At 41.2% G+C, this 20770-nt stretch overlaps 1 protein-coding gene across 2 annotated transcripts in view; it reads right to left on the bottom strand.

The window, feature by feature from the left end:
- The window catches only part of TGFBR1 (transforming growth factor beta receptor 1), a 52934-nt gene extending 41147 nt beyond the window's left edge, over positions 1–11787 (bottom strand). For both annotated transcript variants that reach the window (XM_032860698.1, XM_032860699.1), the window contains exon 1: positions 11609–11787. In XM_032860698.1, coding sequence (XP_032716589.1) covers positions 11609–11693 — 85 coding nt within the window. In that variant the 5' untranslated portion in view covers positions 11694–11787. The remainder of the gene's footprint in view (positions 1–11608) is intronic.
- Positions 11788–20770: the final 8983 nt, after the last annotated feature.

Raw genomic sequence — 20770 nt, 5'->3', positions numbered from 1 at the left:
TTTCAAATTCGCAATGCACAACTACCCTTTGTAATTAAAAAAAAAAAAAACAGGAGAGAGAAAAGAAAGAAAAGGAAAAGAAAACGTCATGACAGATCTGTGGTTCTCAATCAACCCTTGAAAAATGTCAAAGAAACGGCCTAGAATGTGTATCCCAGAGGCACTGGATCCTGATTGTTTTATTTCCTTTGGCTAAAGCAAGTACTGCTGGTTTGTCTATATTTAGAAAGATCAATGACAGAAACACATCTGGGATGATGAGGAGATACTACAGATTTATTTAAATTATGCTCCAGCAACTTTTTATTATGAAGATTTTCAAATATTCAGAAAAACTGACAACTGCAAACACCTATATACGCATAACCTAAATTCTGTAGTTGTTACTATCTTGTTATATTGATTTCATCATTATTTATCCATCTATGTATCCATCTGTTGAGGGTCTGATTTGATAGCATTTAAAAAGATCTTCCACAAACTTAGGTAATTAAAAAAATCATTCTCCCTAATGGAGACTTGGGTCATGATGAAAAGGGATGCTAAGTGAGGTTCTGAGTGAGGAAGATGCTGGATTCCTATTTAGTCATTAGCTTAATTATTATCCTGAAATTACCCTGATTATCCTGAAATACCACATACCTTCTGAGCCGCAGTTTCCTCATCTGTAAAATAAAGTGAGACAAAATGTAATCATGATCCCCTTAGTTATGATCCTTTCTAGCCTAAAAATTCTGTTTCTATGAAAAATAGTTTCCTTAATAACTGCCATTTACTTTATTTTCTATGTAGCAGGAAGTATGCTATAATTTCATTTACTCTTCACAGGTCCTTTAAAATTTTTGAGATACCACATGAAAACTACCAACTGTTTTTAGTAGCACGTAGCCAGTCTGACCTATTTCCAGTTGTACTTCCCCTTCACATTTTCAGTACTTTTTACTAGCATCAGTTTTGTACTGCTTTGGTGAACTAGTTGGAACCAGCAAACAGAAATTATCTATGCTCACTTAGAAAAACAAGCAACCTCTAGTCCCTGGTTTGTAATTTTTTTCCAAATGTGAAATGAGATAAAACAGCTAAAACTACTTTAACTTGTTTATTTTGGTAAAATAATTACATATAATTATTGTTGAAGAAAATCTACAATACACAATCTTGGTGTTTTTATTTAAATCTGTTGCACACTGAATAACAAAATTAAAATGTCAGTTTTTCAATTGCAGAAAGTACTCAAATCAACAGCCATGTGCTAAACAAAGAGACTCAATTAGAGCACATTATGGTTTGATTTGGGAATGAATACATCAAGGAAAAAAACCAACAAAGACCATACATATATTGTCGTGTTTGTACAAATGAAAAGCCATAGTTAGTGACTTTCTCTCTCTACATTCCTCTTCAGGCTTAACTATCTCCATGTTCATTACTGTCAAATATATTTATCAGTTCTCACTTCTAAAAGAAAAAGCCATTTGTTTTTGCTTTTTTCCATGAGAGCTATTTGTATTTCGATGCATATTTAAAGATCTTATATTGTAGAAATGTAACAGGATGCCCGCACAAGGTGTCCTAGAACTATAAATACACACTATTATGTAATCAGTGAGGTTCACACCTAGGAAATCTGGATGGAATGGTTATCCTAAAGCAAATGAACAAAAATAAGGAGGCTCAGCCCTGTTGATGAGAACGAAACCCTGGAACTGCCAGATAAGAAAGGAAACTGAATCTACTCAAGTCATGGAGAGTGATAAACCCAAACTTTTCACTTAATTTCCCATGCCCCTATACAAAGACTTCTATAATAGATGATGTTCAAGAATAGGAAGAAACTTATTTTTCCCATTGAACTCGGCATGTCTCCAATCAAAGAAGAGCCTTCATGGTAACATTCGTGGGTATCTTTGACATGGATATTGGGGTTACTATGCAACCTACATGTGTAGGGCCGCACTCTCCGAGTGAGTGTGGTCTCTCCAAAAGGAAGTCATCGTTCCCAACATCCATCACCCAGAAAGGAAGCAGCTCTTCAAAAAGGAAACCCAAGCAAAGACACTCTGGACCTTGCTGTTTTGGCCCTGTTTGAAGAAAGATAAATGCCTAGCTCTATTCACTTCTGGTGGCAGCACTCAGATGATGGAGACAGGCCAAAAGATAAGGACATGAGGAAAATGTCTTTGTAAGCCAGCCTGAACAGTTTCATGTTGCTTTCTCTATTCATTAACCTCCAGCTTTTAGCAAAGCTTGATTTAAACGCTACAATCTTACCTCAGCTGTTCCACTGGCATTAGGGTAAGACTAGTGTGTCCATACTTGGATCACAGACTTAGTATGAAGAAGAAAAATGGTAGCATGCTCCTCATTACATGTTGAAGAGATTCTCTGAGAAAGAGAATCAGGGCTGAGGTCCAGCAACTCCTTACCACTTAGAGATTCTCCCTGTGTTGCATCTTTGTGTCTGGGGTTCCTCTTTATTAAGGAAAGTGGCAGCCTCCCATAAATGCTCAATAATAGGCAACAAAATGCAAATTATCAGGTTCCCTTATTGCTCTCACTGCTAGAAAACTCAGAGCTAACTATTGTGTTCAACTACAAAAGCTTTCCTCAGCTAAAAGTTATGGATAATTGTTCTTTCTTTTCCCCTTTTATTTATTGGCTCTTATCTTTTTGATCATTAGTTCTGGTCTTACTGCATATGTTTTTATTTCAAGTTTCTTAAAATCCTTTTCTGGAAAACAGCCAGAGTACACAAGCTGATCAGTGAATAAATTTTTCCCACATAAGAAAGTTACAAAATAACGCTCATCTCAAAGCTATGAAGGCTAAGGAGGTTGAGAGCCTGTATGTTGGCCTCTTTTCTACCTCATCCAGGAACCAGAGCAGATTCCCAAGAAGTCAAAGAGAGCATGAAGGCTAATGTCAGTGCAATCAAAAGATCACAAATAATTCTGAGTACATACTTCTTTGGCATTGGAAGGGGGTAAAGGGAACAAAGCACAGATCTGCAATCCAGGAGAGAAGAGTATCTCAGTGAACAGAGCAAAGTTCCAGATATAAGCTAAGGAGTTCAGGGTCAAAATAAATACTTCACTTAAGGTGGCTTTTTAGGGCACCAGAATTGAAAGACAGCAAGAGAGAGAATGAGGTGGAAGGCAAATGTTGGTAATTGCTTCTTTGCCTAAGATTCCCTCCCATTACCAGCCATGTTCTAGTCTTACATCTTGCTGCCTACTCCACTTGATGATGCTACCTTTACCTCAAACTCAACATGTTCAAATCAGATTTCATTTCCCCTCAATCTTTCTTTCAGCTATTTCATGACTAGGCATAGTTAGGCATTATGTGGGTGTAAAAATCCTGGTCATTCTTTTTTGATTTCATGTAGCCCTTAATTTTCGTAATTCAGCTTTCTACAACTAAGATCTACTACCATTTAACAAATACTTACGGAGAGCCTCTAACACACCACATACTGTCTGTGTCCTTTACACTGGTGAACAAGACAAAAATATCCATTATCACAGAGCTTATATTCTAGTAGGAAGAAGGAGATAACAGACATAGTAAATAAGTAAATATGGGTAAGTAAATAAAGGATTTCAGGAGGTAGTAAATGTTAGGGGAAAAAAGGCAGAATAGGATAATAGCAATTTTTTAAAGGGTGGTCAGGGTAAGCCTCATTGAGAAAAAGGTTAACATTTGAGCAAAGATGTGCAAGAAGTGAGGGAGGAGGCTGTGCAGGTACATAGGGAAGAGCATGGAGGCAAAGTGACAGCCATATAAACAAAGGCCCACTACCAGCTCCTATGATTTCTTTGAAATGTCATAGAACCACCCTTCTACTCCATTCCCAATGCCTCATCCACTCTAAACTCTACCCATCCCACAAGGCAGGAGATCAATTCCTACCATTTCTATAAAGCAGTGCCTGTGGCTGCTATTATTGAATCTGTAATTATCATATTTCCCAAACATCTTACTTCTTGAAAGCAAGTTCGCCTCTTTCTCTATTTCCCATTGTGTTGGCCTCTACTAAATATTCGTTAAGATTGAATGAGCTATTTCTTCTACAAAGCTGAAGCTTTTTGCCAACTTAAAACCACATTTTTTCAAAGATTTTTTTTATTTACTTATTCAAGAAAGAGAGAGGGAGAGAGGGAGAGCATGTGCCACGAGAAGCAGGTTCTCCACCAAGCAGGGAATCCAATATCAGACTCTATTTGGGACTCCAGGGTCATAACCTGAGCTGAAGTAGATGCTTAATCAACTGAGCCACCCAGACGCCCCTAAAAACACTTTTATTAGCAGGGTGCGCCTGGGTGGTTCAGTTGGTTTAGTATCTGCCTTCAGCTCTGGTCACGATCCTGAGGTCCTGGGATGGAGATCCAGCATGGGGCTCCCTGCTCAGTGGGGAGTCTGCTTGTCTCTCTCTCTCTCTCTCTCTCTCTCTCTCTCTCGATTCCTCTGCCCGTCCCTGCCACTTGTGCACTATCTCGCTTGCTCTCTCTCAAGTAAATAAATAAAATCTGCTTAAAAAAAAAAAAACCAACAAACTTATTAGCTTTGATAAACTACTGAAAAAGACAGAATGATTAAAAATTGGTTTTATCATATTAAAAAAAAGCATTAGGGGGGTAGAACAAGCCAAAGTGTTCATGGTGGACAGTGACAGCTTTCTTTTCTCAATTCAGATTTTCAGATACTTTCAGGTCTGTGCTCATGTTACTCTGAAAAGCAAAGAGTTTGCTATGAAAATACATAAATCAATGGGGCGCCTGGGTGGCTCAGTGGGTTAAAGCCTCTGCCTTCGGCTCAGGTCATGATCCCAGGGTTCTGGGATCGAGCCCCACATCGGGCTCTCTGCTCAGCAGGAAGCCTGCTTCTCCCTCTCTCTCTCTCTGCCTGCCTCTCTGCCTACTTGTGATCTCTGTCTGTCAAATAAAGAAATAAAATCTTTAAAAAAAAATAAAAAAGAAAATACATAAATCAATACAACTAATGAGTGATCAACTATCATTAGACTCATCAGAGAGATTCAAATTACCTAAAACTATAATTCAAAGACTACAAGCCTCTGAGTAACTTGGGAGTTGTGGAGAGGCAAACTATAGTCAAGACAAGCTGAAGCAAAGGCCCATGGTTAAAAAAAAAAGAGGAAACCTTCCTGATGAAGTGCCAAAACAAAGACTTTACTGTCTATGGAAGCAACACGATATACAGGTAAGAGTACACCATCCAAAATGCTCAAGCGCAGATTCCACCATTTATTAACATCATGACCTCAGTTTCCTGGTCTGCAAAATGGAAACACAGAAGCTCTTATTTTGACAAACTTTCATAGATACAAACTAAGTTCCAATCTGAGCAAAAATCCTGTTCATTCTGCCTACCCAAGCAGATGGAGTTAATGGTCATGCACAATCATCTGAACCTCGGTGGTTAGACTATTGTTAGTCTACCTCTATCCTATCTGAAGCAGTGTCTTTTTAAAAATACATATATTTATGATTAAAAGATGAAAGAATATCAATATCTTTGGATAACATCTAAGAGAGCTGAAAAGAATCTTTGGTTGGAACCAATGTCATCAAACCTACAGTTACCTCTTGAGCACTGGTCACCTGGACTTAGTAACAAACAGACGTTAAAAAAATCTTTTGGAATGGGGCACCTAGGTGATGCAGTCAGCTGAGAACTGACCCTGGGTTTTGGTTCAGGTTGTGATCTCCACCCAGGTCATGAGATGGAGCCCCATGATGGGCCCCACACTGAGGAGTGTGGAGTCTGGAGTGTGGAGTATGAGGAGTCTGCTTAGGATTTTCTCTCTCTCCCCCTCCTGCTTGTGCTCTCTCACATGTGCTCCCTCTCTCTCTCTCTCTCTCTAAAATAAATACATCTTTTAAAAATCCTTTTGGAAGGGGCGCCTGGGTGGCTCAGTGGGTTAAGCCTCTGCCTTTGGCTCAGGTCATGGTCTCAGGGTCCTGGGATCAAGCCCCGCGTCCGGCTCCACGCCTGCTTCCCCCCGCCCCCGGCCTGCTTCTCTGCCTTCTTGTGATCTCTCTCGCTCTCTCTGTGTCAAATAAATAAACAAAACAAACAAACAAATAAATAAATAAATGAAAAATAAATATTCTCTTGGAAATTACCTGATACATAAGTAAGAAGATTTTTTGCTATTATACAATTATCACCCAGGGTTGGCTATGAGAATTAAATGACATAGGCAGATAGAATCCTGCCACATTTTTTTTTAAGATTTTATTTATTTATTTGAGAGGAAGAGAGAGCATAAAGCAGGGCGAGTGCAGAGGGGGAGGGAGAGAGAAACCCAAGCAGACCCTGCACTGAGCATGGAGCCCTACATGGTGCTCCTGCTCCATCTCACAACCAGGACATCATGACCTGAGTGAGCCCAAACCAAGAGTCGAGGTTTAACCCACTGAGCCACCCAAGCTCCCCTAGCACATTCCTATATGTTCTTTCCAGACTGATAAAATGGTACATGGACCACTGAATCTTTAAAAGAAATGTCAAAGCAACCTGTATCCCCTGCAAGTCATATATATATATTTTTTTAAGTTAGGAATCATTCTTTATAATGTGTGTTCTCCTGGACTGCCAAAACAAGAGAGCAGTTTTACAAAAGGCCAGATCTGATCTATAAAACTGGACCCATACAAACTGAATCCAGACTTACTCTATTCTTTCTCTTCATAATGTTTGAGAAAGTGATTGTCTTAAGGCAAAAGCCCTACAAATCAACCAGTCATAAGTCCATATCAAAAAAGGAAACCATAAGAAACCTATCTGCATTATCTGGGCCAAAACTGTACAGCTAAAACTGGATCTATTTCAAAGTAGCAACAAACTTGTTTATGAATAATGTTTGGATTTGATATTGCAAAAACTCAATTAAGAAAGGCATTAATTACGCTAAGTATTGGAGCTAGGCTCAGTCAAGATAAACCATAATTTTTAAGAAAGTTTTCCCAAGCCAGTTCTATGGGACAAAGCATGAAAATCACTGAGAAACATGCCAGTATCTGCTCAATTCCAGAAGCAGGAAGCAAAGATGTGACCCAATCACATGATAATAAACCACAGTCCATCTGTTCAGAGGACTTGCATTATGTAAGCCACAACCAAGAAAGAACAGCAAAAGGCAGGCAGTTTGTTGACATGTGCAGAGGGCTCTGTGGTTTGAAGAAACATGTTCTCACATCAAAAGAGCCATCCTTAAAATAATGGCATTTTCAAAACCCACGTCATTAGAAATGAACATATCTGATACACTACAAAGATACTACCTGAATGGTGCGGAGTTCAGATAAACTGTTTCAACAGGCCTAAAAGAACCTTTCAGCAAAGGTCTACACATAAGCAGCCCTTCCCAGAGGAACAGATTTATCTCCCTCTCCATTACTTTGTTTATGTCAGTTTCCTATTTAATTTCAAAAACAGAGATCATCTAAAATTCTAAATCTAGACCATGTAACTGCAAGGCCTTTCAATTACATCCATTTTAATTAAACCCCAGTTTCATCATCTTTTAAACTATTAAAGCCTACTCTTCTCAGTCAATAAGCTCTACACCAGGTCTTTTTATCATCAGTATAAAAAAGATATTTACCTCCTCTTGAGGACTTTTTAACCACCACCACCACCACCATCACTACCACCACCCCTCCCCACCCACAGTCCATTAGAAGTCACTTTTCATAAGTTCTGTGAAATTCAAGATAACTTCACTTAGGTAAGTCACTCCATTAACCCTGCCCTCCCCACTCCAAGTCCTTCATACCTTAAAGAGCACAGATTTGGAATGAGATAATCTAAATTCTTGTCTTAGTTCTGCCTGACCCTGAGAAATTCACCTAACCTCTGATGTTATTTTCTTCCCTTATAAACTGAAGTGACTTAGAATCTTCACCAATTGAATGCCTACCCCTGGTGGGCGACCCATAGTATTATTTTCCCTTATTCATCCCACTTAGATTACCTTTTTATTTTGTTTCCAGTCACAGATTACAGAGTTTTCAGAACTGGGGGAAAGAAATAGTGGTTAATACATCCAAACCCTCCAGTATAGAATAAGGAACTCAACTCTAAAGAGGAACTTGCCAGCCAGTCAATAAAACTTTTGGTTCTGTCCTGGAGTAGGCCTCAGGACAGCTTACCACTCATCAAATCTCCCTCTCTGCCCACTTGAATTCTAGCTACCCTTCAATTTAAGTCCTGAAGTGTCCAGAAAGCCTCCCCCAATCACATCAGCCTACATTAATCATTTCTCTCCTTGACTGTTGATGCCTTTCTGTAGGGGTGATATTAAAAATATTTAACAACTGGTTCCAAAATGGTACCAACCAATCAGAAAGGATGTCTGATCAATCAAAACACATGTGACCCAGTGGCAATTGCTGCTTGAACATCAGCCCTACCTATTACTGTCAATACAAAATAGCAATCTCAAACTCCCAAACAACTCTCATTTGGTCTTCAAGAGCTCATTAATTAGAAAATGTGGGTACCATTTAGATTTTCTGCATAACTGGAGGTGAAGTTGGGTCTAATAATCAAATCTAATAACCAACTGCTCTTTTGTCACATTACACAATTTTCCTATTATTATATACACAGAATGGTCAATTAATATTGCATAAACTGTACTCATGTAAAACAGTATAAATACCAAAGAATGTTCAGTCAAATGAAATTCATTTAATCAACAAGCATGTAAATGGAACAGAATATAAAACACAGTGTTAGGTTTTGAGAGCATAAAGGAAAGAAAAGACATACCTTTGCCCTCTGGGGACCTATAACACATTCACAAGTATAGATAAATAACAGCACAAGACAGTAGAAATAAACAACCAAACTGTAACCCTAAGTGCTCTACAGTTCAGGGAAATAAAGAATTCAGGAACTAAACCAGTACATGAAGCCAGAACTGAGAACTTCTCTCCTCATACTCCCAAAAGGGACAAAATTAAGTATGTAGTTAAAAGGGAAAAAGAAAAAAAAAAAAAATCAGGAGTCAGTGGAAAAACAGAAATGGTTGGAACTGAGGGCTTAGAGTAGTAGCAAGAAGTGAGATCTTTGGTTGAATACTCAGAGATGGCTTAATCATAAGCCACAAGTGCTTCTCTAAGTGCTGAATACAAATGGAAAATCTTGTAAACCCTTTGTGAGGATGCCTGAGGAAGATTAGCTTGGCAGTAGCCTATAGAAAAGCCTACATGAGAGAAACTGGAAAACAACTAAATTTAAGAGTAACAGGCAGGACTAACCTGATGGCTGCATACAAAGAAAGGAAGAGACATTCAAGAGGCACTGATAAAAAGAAGAGTTGGGTTCTAGGCATGTTTTCAAAGAAAAAACTCACATGATGGCAGAAAGGAAACCAGATTCTCACAAGGGATATACATGTGTCTATATATACATATATATCTCACAAGGAATATATATGTAGACATAGTACAGTACTCATCTGTGTACTAGGGACAGGGAACTAATTTCCCTACAGAAATCAATGTTAGAAAGAGGAGAAGCTAGGCAGAGAAATACAAAACTGATAGCCAGACAATAAGGAACAACTGCAAGGTCTTAAAAAGGAAGCCAAATTATAAATTTAAAAGTGCATTTGAACTTCTTCAGAATGTATGAAAGATCAACATCAACATAACCAACAAGTGTGGGCAGACCAGTTGAGGTAGTCTAGACTCAAGAATTATTACTCACCTGAACCAGCTTTGTATCATATACATGCCAGTGTAGTCTATAAGCTTCTCCCAAACATGGACTGAGCAATGTTGCTTATATCAATTAAGTCTAAAACTGTTACTTGAATACATGAACGCTTAGTGTGCCAGGCTAAGTGGAAAAGAGTGAACTTAATGCCAATAGGTAACTATTGATTCTCCCACCTGTCCACATATTTACCTTGCCCCCACTCCTTAGACCAGCGTCAAATATCCAGTTTCCTCTAACGTAGGCCCAATATGAAGAGACTCCAGGAATGTGCTAGGAGTCAGAAGGAAGCCTGATTTATATATTGTATATATTGTAAGGGTAAAATTAAAAATTGGATAATAAAGACCAATTATTCATTAGTGGACGGAATAGAAATATGGATTGTGCCAGTCACGTGTGTGCGTGTATACACACACACACACACACACACACACACACAGTTTTTGGGTTTTCTTTGGTTTTTTGTTTGTTTGTTTGTTTGTTTTAATTAAAGCACGTAAGTTTTGGAAACACTGAACTCTGGGTGCAAATCCTAACTCCAGTCCCTAGCAATTGAGTATTTAACCTGTTCCAAATTCAGTTTTCTCATCTATAAATGGGCCAAATGCCACTAACCCTGAGGGTTTTATCATAAGCGTTAGATAATATACTCTGGTGTACTTTACGCGTCTACATCATAGTAAGCTCTTAACAGACAGCTACGGGCACTCTCATTCTTGAGCTTTTGTTTTTTAAAACATTTGGCATTCAGTTTTAGAGACAGAAATGTACTTTCACTGTAATTTAGTTTCTAACACTAAGGATCTATATTTCAGTTTCTAGTATTTTAATCTGGATGTTAACAAAGTTTTTCACTGTTCTTTCCAGGGAGATTGGTTATGACCACGTACCCCATCCTGATCTAGTATTTTGGAAAACGGAGCAAACATTCTCCCTTGAAAGCCCACTACACAGAGACTACTGATTCAAACCACTGTCACTCAAGAAAAGGAACACTAGCGATATTCCTTCGAGGAAATAAAAGCATTTGATCAATTCACAGAGTCATTTCCATTCAAACATTCCAAACCCCGCAGAGTGAGCAAACGTTCAAGTTTCTACTACGAAAACAATCTGTAGCCTTCTGGTTACTGGATTCACTTCAACACTTCCCAGACGCACGAAAGAAGAAACATTCCGCACATCTTCGTGCCTCCTCCTCCTCACACAAAGCTTCGCGACTCCCCTTCCAAAGCCACCCCAGACTGGAGAAGCAGCCCCTCTCAGCGGGGTCGGGCCGGCGACCACAGCCAGGGCGGCCCTGTGACCCGGGGGTCTCCATCACACGTCGCCCCCTCCCACCGCCCGACAGGCTCAGAGTTCCTACCCCGCCCGGGAAGCTTCGGTCGACCCCAACCCCGCCCCAGGCTCCGGGAGCCCCGGGCACCCTCCCGCTTGGGGGTGGGGGGGTGCCCAGACAACGCCACACAGCGCCCCGGCTCCGCCAGGCCCGGCCAGCCGCACACCCTCTGGCCCTCGGTCCGCGCCCCCTCGCTCCCCAGAAGGCAGCCCAGTCCTCGGACCGCTCTACCCGACGACACCTCCCCCAGGGGAGCCGGGAGCAGGGGCCGCCACCGGCTGCCGGGCACATCCACCCGCGCTCAGACACACGCCCCCGCCCCGCCCCGCCCGCGCTCCCTGCCCGCGGTTTGCGTGGCGGCCGCCAGGCCAGGCCAGCCCGGCCCCGGGCGGGCGCCGCCACCTGCGCCCCCGGCCCCGCGCCATGTTTGAGAAAGAGAGGGAGCGAGCCAGAGGCCGGGCCCGGCCCGCGCGCCCCGCAGCCGCCCGCCAGCCCCGCCGCGTTGCCGCTCACCCGTCGTCCCCGGGACCAGCGTCGCCGCCGCCGCCAGCACGAAGAGGAGCAGCCGGGGACGCGGAGCAGCGGCCGCCGCCTCCATGGTCCCGCCACCACCGCCTGTGGCCCGGTCCGGCCCGGCCGCCGCCTCGCCTCAGCAAGCCTTGCCTCGCCCCACCTCCCGCCGCCGCCGCGGCCTCGCTCCGGCCCTTTGTAACTGCTCGGGGGCTGAGCGTCCATTGGCTGCCGGGCTCCCGCCGGCCCCGCCTCCCGGCCGTCTGCGAGCGGCCGAGCGGGACCCAGCCCGGAGCCCCGCCTACAGGCCCACTGGACAGCCAATCCACAGCCGCGGGCGCCGGCCTCTGGCCACGCCCCCAGACTCCCCCGGGGCAGTGCTGCCAGACCCCTGCCCCAGCCAGAGCCGCTCCCCGCTAGGAGGAGGCCGGGTAGAGGCAGGGTGTAGCGCGCCCTGGCATGGCCTATCCTCGGGCCCCGGAGGTGTAGGGTTATGCGAGGGGTGTGTCTGGGTGTGAGTCGCTTTCGGAAAAAGGCTGTGGCCGCTCTAGGCTCTTTTCTTGTAGCCTTCTCGAAGATCGTAAGATCTAGTACTGACCCCAATCCCACCCGAACCCCATTCACAACCCTGCACCACCAATCCCCAACACGTTCACTCAGATCCGAGGTATCGTCACGCAGCCTTCAACTTCCACTTCTCAGATCCACGCGTCAACTTTCAACATGCCCCCAAAATCTTTCCTCAGTGCCTTCCCTATACGACTCAGTCTTCTGTTTCCTCCCGCTGTTAGTGTCTAATCCCAACCGAATTCCAGGCCCTGAAAGTCCTGAAATCCTGGCTTCAGACTTCATTCAGATCCTGAGCTCCGACACGCCCCCCCAAATAGCCTCTCTCCTTCGGAACAAAGAGCAGACCCAGAATGGAGCTCCAAATCACACTCCTTCCTTCTGACCTCTTCCTAATCCAGGTGGGAAAGGGAAGGACCCCATCCTCACCCCCAAAGGACTAGGACTCCTCTTCTTAGCTCGCAGCACTCCTCCTTTGGCGGAGGGGGAGCAGTCAATAATTTGACTTGCCTCTGACATGCCTGCACAATAATTCTGAGGTGTCACTAGAAACCCAAATAAACTCGGCTACGTTTTCATTCCGAATTCCTAATTTATTGTGAGACGCTCCACCCACCTTCCCTCTGGGACACCAAAATGAGCTCCAGATTTGTAATTCTTCCTGTCAGACTAGTCCTCTTTTCAGACACAAACACAGCCGAGGAGGCTGTTACATAGAACAGAGAACATTTTTCCACAGAACCTTTTAAGGAGAAAATTTTATTTTCTGTGTGATTTGAGCTTGGAATTAAATAAACCTTGGTAGCAGGAATCAGAGTCACCCTCTAGGATCGATTTGCAAATCACTTTAGCGCTGCTCCTCCGTGAGCACTTGACCTGCCTGCCAAGACTTCCGTCCAGAGCTGTAAGAGAGCAGGGTGGGGGTGTCGGAGCTGGGATCTGAGACCTGCCCTATTCCCCTCCTGAGTAGGACTCTTATTTGAACAAGTCCGTTAACCTTTCCGAGTCTCCATGTCCTCATCTGTAAAATGGAAATAATATCTACCTCCCAAGGTCAGTGAGAAGATAAAAGATTTGGGGCTTCTTCTCCCCCTCTTTCAAGTTCTATTTCTAGGCCCTTCCTCAAGACACTTCATCCTCTTCCCTGAACGAGTAAGGGGGGGCGGGTGGTTGTACATGGAACTGCCTACCTAGGGATGCAGCTACTAACAAAAACATGGCATAGCCTGCTATCTTGGGCTCTCTTGGTTGCTGGAGGCCATCAGCAACAAGCTCTCCGCCTGCTCCCTGCCATGGGCCGACCAAGCAGGCAAAGACAGCTTCAAGCTGGTTCCAGTCCCAATCTGAGCTCTCAGTTCCAGTCTTTTCAGAGGAGATGTGGAGGGTTAAGTCCAGGTCTTAGGATACCTGATGTCTGTAGACTGTTTTTCCACTGCTCTAGTCTCAGTGTCTTCCATGAGAGCTCAGGAGATATTTATTGTATGAATGAATGAATGAGTCTCCTCAGACAAGTGAGGTGTCCTCTCATCAGATTCTCTTGTTAGATTCTTCATCTCTAAAATGAAATATTGTAGGGGCCCCTGGATGGCTCAGTCAGTTGGGCCTCTGCCTTCGGCTCCAGTCATGATCCCAGGGTCCCGAGATCGAGCCCCCCATCGGGCTCTCTGCTCAGCGGGAAGCCTGCTTCTCTCTCCCTCTGCTGCTCCCCCTGCTTGTGCACATGCTCGCTCTCTCTGTGTCAAATAAATATTTTTTTAATTAAAAAATAAAATGAAATATTGTACTTACCCCATTTATAAATAAAAGGGATTGGATCACATGTCTTGGGCCCCTTAGATGACGTCAAGTGTCTGGAACAGTGTCTAGAACATAGTAAATACATTTTTTTAAAAGAACATAGTAAATATTTAGTTAACGCCATTTCCTTTGCCCAGCCCCTTCAGGCTCTGTTTGATTCTAATCAACATTCATGTTCGGTTAACCTGTGCCTTTGCCTTACAGAGCCTCTGTTAATCAGTGTTGGGTTATCTTCTATGACACACTTCCAGTTCCTTAACATTTTCCATGGAATCGAGTGTCTTCGTTAGAACACTGAAGAACAGGAAGGAGAAACAGACTATTTTTAAAATTTACTTTCCTGATATTAGGAAGAAATTTCCATGAGCCATGGATCCACAAATAAACTACATTGGAATGGAACAATAAATTATAAGTTTAAAATCATAGTTCTCAAACTTTAAAACGTCTCCAAATTAACTGGAGAACTTTTTAAAAAATGCAGATTCCCGGGTGTGAGCCCGAGGGAGTCTGCCTCAGTTCATCTGAAAGAGGTCCAGGACTTTGCATATGGAACAGAGGCCCCGGGTGATTCTGAGGCGGGTGTCACCAGGCCACACTTGGAAAGACACTGGTTTAGAAAGTGTTATCTTGAAATTCAGTAAATAAAAATGCGTGTACTTATTTTACCTTTTGAGAAAGGGAGGGCAGTGGAAAGAAGCCTCTGGCTTTGGAGGCCTAGCTGAATTCCGGCTCTACCATTTACTAGATGTAGGATCTGTGCATGCCACTTGATTTCTCTGAGATTTCACATCCCCCAGTGTGAGATGGGATAATGACACTGACTCATATATTTGTTGTAAGGTCTAAATGAGCTATGCACATGAAAAAATCTATCACTAATATGAATTCCCTTCACAGTCTCTATGGCTCTGGAAAAGGCTTTTTTACTCTGTCTTGATTTGATGGGGAAGAAACTGAGGACCAGCCCCCAGCAAGTCAGCTTCAGAGCCAGGACTAAGAGACTCTCCCTCCAATGCCTTGTCCTATGCACAATGCTACCTCTTAGTCTTTATGCCAAGCACATTGTTTGCTTTTCCTTTTGGATTATTCCCTCAGGTAAAATGTTTTCTCCTAAATGGAGAGCAGAGATGGTTAGTTGCCTAAACTATATTCATTCCTACATTCATTCACTTTATGAACAGAATCCTCATTTCCTTTGGAAAAGCCATTCACCTAGCTAAAAATCTTAATTTCCCAGGCATCTGCACCTAGATATGACCACGGGACAGAGTTCTAGCCAGTAAAATATAAGAAGTCTACCAGGAAGAGCTTGTCTGGAACATACTGTTTTCCTTATAAAGACTCATCACATTCTCACCTTCTTTCCATCTGGAACAAAGCTGCAACGCCTGGAAGTATAGCAGCCATTTTGTGAGCATAAGGATGGTGTCCATAACACCATCTACACCACCATTCCTAGAGAAACTAGGAATGAATAGAGTAGATAACTAGGAGTGGAGAGAGTCTGGGTCCTTGATAAATTCCTTGAGCAACCGTACCAGCTCTAAATGCTTACCACTGATGTTCATATTATTCGAGAAAAATAAACGCCTCCTTTTTTTAACCTTAAAACACTTTAATTCTGGTCAACGCTATCTATTATATATTTTTATTTCTGTCTTATTTTTTAGCCTACATGCTAGTATTGATTTATACCATTATTATCTATTGCTAACCCCTAGGCTCCTAACTAAATAACAAATCACCTCAAAACTTAGTGGCCTAGAATAATAACTATATATTATTTCTCATGAGACTGTGGGTAGGCTGGGCTGTTTTACTTGGGCTAGGCCAATTTAAATTGATCTCAGCTGAGCTCACATATGAGTCTGCTATCAGGTGGCAGGTCATCTGGGAACCAAACAGATCTATAATGGTCTAGCTCAGCTCCTTTATGTGGTTTTTCACTCTCGAACAGGCTAGCCTGGGTTTGCTAACATGACAGTTTAGGGATCCAAGATAATGAAAAGCAGTTTACAACGGGCACATCATTTCTGCCACCTCCCATTGCTTTGGGAATGAATTAGGCCAAACCCAAATTCAAAAGAAATAGATTCCACCCCTTGATAAAAGGAACTGCAAAATCACATTGCAAAGGGGTGTAGATATCAAGAGAGATGTAAGTGTGGCCATTTTTTGCAAACACTTTTTACCACTTTTTCTGATCTTCATTTTTTTTTTTTATCCCTAGACTTTCCATCTCAAATCACTTTAATTCCACCTGAAGTACATCCTTTCAATTTCCCCTTAGTGAAAGCTGACTGGTAGCAAACAATTTTAGTTTTTGTTTGATAGAGATGACTACATTTAACCCTTATTTTTGGACAGTGTGTTTTTTTCCACTGGCTACAGAATTGTAGATTGGCAATTGTTTTTTCTCAACAACTGAAGCAATCATTTCACTGTCTCTGGCTTCCATTGTAGTTCAAGAGAAATCAAGTATTAGTCCATTTCTTCTTTGTAGGTAATTGGTCTTTTCTGTTTACTTTTTTTTAATAGACTTTATTTTTTATAAATAAAAATGTTTATAAATGTTATAAATAACAAATAAAATATTCATTTTTTAGTTTCACAGCAAAATTGAGCATAAATTACATAGAGTCCCCATATATTCCCTGTCTCTACCCAGGCACAGCCTGCCCCACTGTAAATATCCCCCATCAGTGTGGTCCATTTATTAGAATCAATGAATGACACATTATTACCCAAAATCAATTACCCAGAATCAATGAATGACACATTATTACCCAAAGTCCGTAACTTACTTTAGACTTCACTCTTTGTGTTGTATATTCTATGGGTTTTAACAAATGTTTAATGATGTGTATCCACCACTCCAGTATCACACAATAGTTTCACTGCCCTAAAAATCCTCTGTGCCCAGCCTCCTCCTTCCCCCTAACCCTTGGCACCCACCGATTTTTTTGCTGTCACCATGATTTTGCCTTTTCCAGAATGTCACATAGTCAAAATCATACTGTAGCCTTTTAAGATTGGCTTCTTTCACTTAGTAATATGCATTTAAGTTTCCTCCCTATCTTTCCGTGGCTTGATGGTTCATTTCTTTTTAGCGCTGAATAATATTCCGTTATATAGATTCACTAGAGTTTCTTTATCCATTCACCCCCTGAAGGATATCTTGGTTGCTTCCAAGTTTGGGCAATTATGGATGAAATGCTATAAACATCCCTGTGCAGGTTTTCGTGTGGACATAAGTTTTCAACTCATTTGGGTAAATACCAAGGAGCATGATTGCTGGATCATATGATAAGAGTATGTTTAGCTTTGTAGGAAACTGCCAAACTAGCTTCCAAAGCGACTGTACCATTTTGCATTCCCACTAGCAGCGAAAGAGAGTCCTGTTGCTCCCTATCTGGCTGCTTTTATTTTATTGAATTTTTCATCTCTGGAAGTTTCGTTTGGTTCTTTTAAAAATCTTCATTCCTCCTCTCATTATGTCTACATTTTTCTTTATATCCCTAAACATATGAAGCATATTTATAATAGCTGTTTTAATGTACTCATGGGATAATTCCATCTACTCTGTCATTTCTGGGTCTGTTTCTGTTTACTGATATTTTAGGCTCACATTTTCCTGCTGCCTCTTATGTCTAGTGACTTTTTATTGGATGCCAGACATTGTAAATTTTCAGGTATGGAATGCTTTATTTTCCTGAAGAGTCTTGAACTTTTCCTGACAGTGAATGAAGTTCCCTGAATATTAGTTTCACCCTTTTGAGGCTTATTTTAAAACTCCTTTGGGACAAGTCCAAAATAACCATCATTCTAAGGCCAATTCTGCATCCCTTATAAGATATGTTCTTTCTGGGATCTCTGTTAAATACTCTGTATGGTCCACAAGATCTCTCTACTCTGGCTGGAGAGAACGCAAATGATTCCTGAGCTGGTCTGAACTCTGAGCATCTGTTTTATAGCTTCTTAGCATTTTTTCTTGTCCCCAAAGTTGTTCTTGCCAGCCTTGTGGGGGTTCACTCTCTGCATGCATAGATTAGTATTCAGCCAAAGAGTCCAGAGGACCCCGATGTGGATTTCTCAAGCTCTCTGGAGAACTCCTTCCTCTGCAGAACTCTGCCTGGCACATTCTAGCAGCTGCAGGAGTTACCTGTATTATCTGGATATGAGTCCATTGCCAAATGTGTGTATGGTGAACATTTTGGTTCTGTTATTTTATTAATGTTATTTTTTAAAGAGTAGTGGTTTTAATTGTTTTTCTTTACAATTAGTTCTTGTCGTGTTTTGTCTTGAAAAAATTGCTTACTCTCAACCCCGGAGATAGTCCTCTATGTGTTCTTCCAGTTGCCTTAAAGTTTTAGCTTTTACATTTAAATCTTTAAGCCACCTTGAATTAACTCTTGGAGTCAAGGCTTAATTTTTTCTGTACTGACATTCAGTTGCTCCACTATGATTTGCTGAAAAAACTTGTCTTTCCCTTTGAAACTACGTTGATACTTTTCCAAAAATTATTTGAGGGCATGTTTGCAGGCTTATTTCTGGACTCTCTTCTCTTTTACCATGGTCTCATTGTTCATCTTAATGCCAGTATCACTGTGTTGATTACGGTACATTATGGTAACATTTAAGATCATGTAGAGTTTGCCTCCCAATTTTGTTCTTCTTCAACATTGCTTTTCCTATTTTAATAAGTAAATTATAATGACAGTTTGTCAATAACTACCAAAAAAAAAAGCCTGCTAGAATTTTTATTGCGAATGCCTTGAATCTATAAATCAATTTGGGGAGAACTGACATCTTTATGATATTGATTATTCTGATCTAAATGCATAGCATCTTTCTCCATCTATTCAGGTCTTTAATTTCTCTCAATAATGTTTTATAGTTTTTATTGGTAGAAGTCATAACATTTGTTAAATTTATTTCTAGCTAAATTTTTATGTTACAGTAAATAAAATTCATTTTAAATTTCATTTTTTAATTATTGTTTCCATTAAGTTTCCTAAAATTTTTTAATTTTAATTCTAGTTAGTTAATATACAGTGTTATATTAGTTTCAGTTGTGCAATACAGTGATGCAACAATTCTCTACATTACTCAGTGCTCATCATGATAAGTGTCCTCTTAATCTCCCTTCACCTATTTCACCCATCCCCCCACCCCTCAACCTCTGGCAACTAGTTTGTTCTCTATGGTTAAGAGCCTGTTTCTTGGTTTCTCTCTCTCTCTTTTTTTTCTTTGCTCATTTGTTTTGTTTATTAAATTCCACATGGGAGTAAAACCATATGGTACTTGTCTTTCTCTGACTGACTTATTTCATTTAGCATTATAGTCTTTATTTATTTTTTTTAAAGATTTTATTTATTTATTTGGCAGACAGAGATCACAAGTAGGCAGAGAGGCAGGCAGAGAGAGAGGGGGAAGCAGGCTCCCCACCAAGCAGAGAGCCTGATGCAGGGCTCGATCCCAGGACCCTGAGATCATGACCTGAGCCAAAGGCAGAGGCCTTAACCCACTGAGCCACCCAGGTGCCCCAGCATTATACTCTTTAAGCTCCATCCATGTTGTTACAAATGGCAAGAATTCATTCTTTTTTATGACTGAGTAATAGTCCATTACACACACACACACACACACACACACACACACACACACACACACTTTCTCGTCTTCTTTATCCATTCATTTATAAATGGACATTTGGGCTGCTTGCATAATTTGGCTATTGTAAATAATGCTGCAATTAATATAGGGGCACATGTATCTCTTTGAAGTAGGGTTTTTATATTTTGGGGCTAAATACCCAGGAGTACAGTTACTAGGTCATAGGGGAGTGCTATTTTTAGATTTTTGAGGAACATCTATACTATTTTTCATAGTGACTGCACCAATTTGCATTCCCACCAACAGTGCATGAGGGTTCCCTTTTCTCCACATCCTCGACAACACCTGTTGTTTTCTTGTATTGTTGCTTTTAGCCATTCTGACAGGTGTGCGGTGATATCTCATTATGGTTTTGATTTGCACTTCCCTGATGATAAGTGATGTGGAGCATTTTCTCACATGTCTGTTGACCATCTGGTTGTTTTGTTTGGAGAAATATCTGTTCATGTCGTCTGCCCATTTTTAGTTGGATTATTTATTGGGGTGTTGAGTTGAATATGTTCTCAAATATTTCAGATACTAACTCTTTATCCGATATGTGATTTGCAAAGATCTTCTCTTGTTCTGTAAGTTGTTTTCCAGTTTAGTTGATTGTTTCCTTTGCTGTGCAGAAGCTCTTTATTTTGATGTAGTCCCATAGTTTATTTTTGCTTTTGTTTCTCCTATCGTAGGACATATATCTGGAAAAATGTTGCTACAGCCAATGTTAGAGAAATTACTGCCTGTGCTCTCTTCTGGATTTTTATGGTTTCAGGATAGGTCCCTCATCCATTTTGAGTTTATTTTAGTATATGATGTGAGAAAGTGGTCCAGTTTCATTCTTTTGCATGTGACTGTCCAGTTTTCCCAACACATTTAATGAACAGACTGTCTTTTCCCCATGGGATATTCTTGACTTCTTTGTGGAAGATAAATTGTCCATATAAGCATGGGTTTATTTCTAAGCTCTCTATTCTGTTCTATTGATCTATGTGTCTCTTTCTGCTCCAGTACCATACTGTTTTGATTATTATAGCTTTGTAATATATTTTGATACTTGGGATTATGATACCTCCTGTTTTGTTCTTTTTATTATTTTATTTTTGAAACAGTTTTGTTCTTTTTGAAGATTGCTTTGGCTAT

This window comes from Lontra canadensis, unplaced genomic scaffold (assembly GCF_010015895.1).
Source record: "Lontra canadensis isolate GAN:19392208 unplaced genomic scaffold, GSC_riverotter_1.0 scaffold19, whole genome shotgun sequence".
NCBI classification, from domain to species: domain Eukaryota; kingdom Metazoa; phylum Chordata; class Mammalia; order Carnivora; family Mustelidae; genus Lontra; species Lontra canadensis.
The sequence above is the reverse complement of the archived record's forward strand: the minus strand, read 5'-3'. Positions and strand labels throughout refer to the sequence as shown.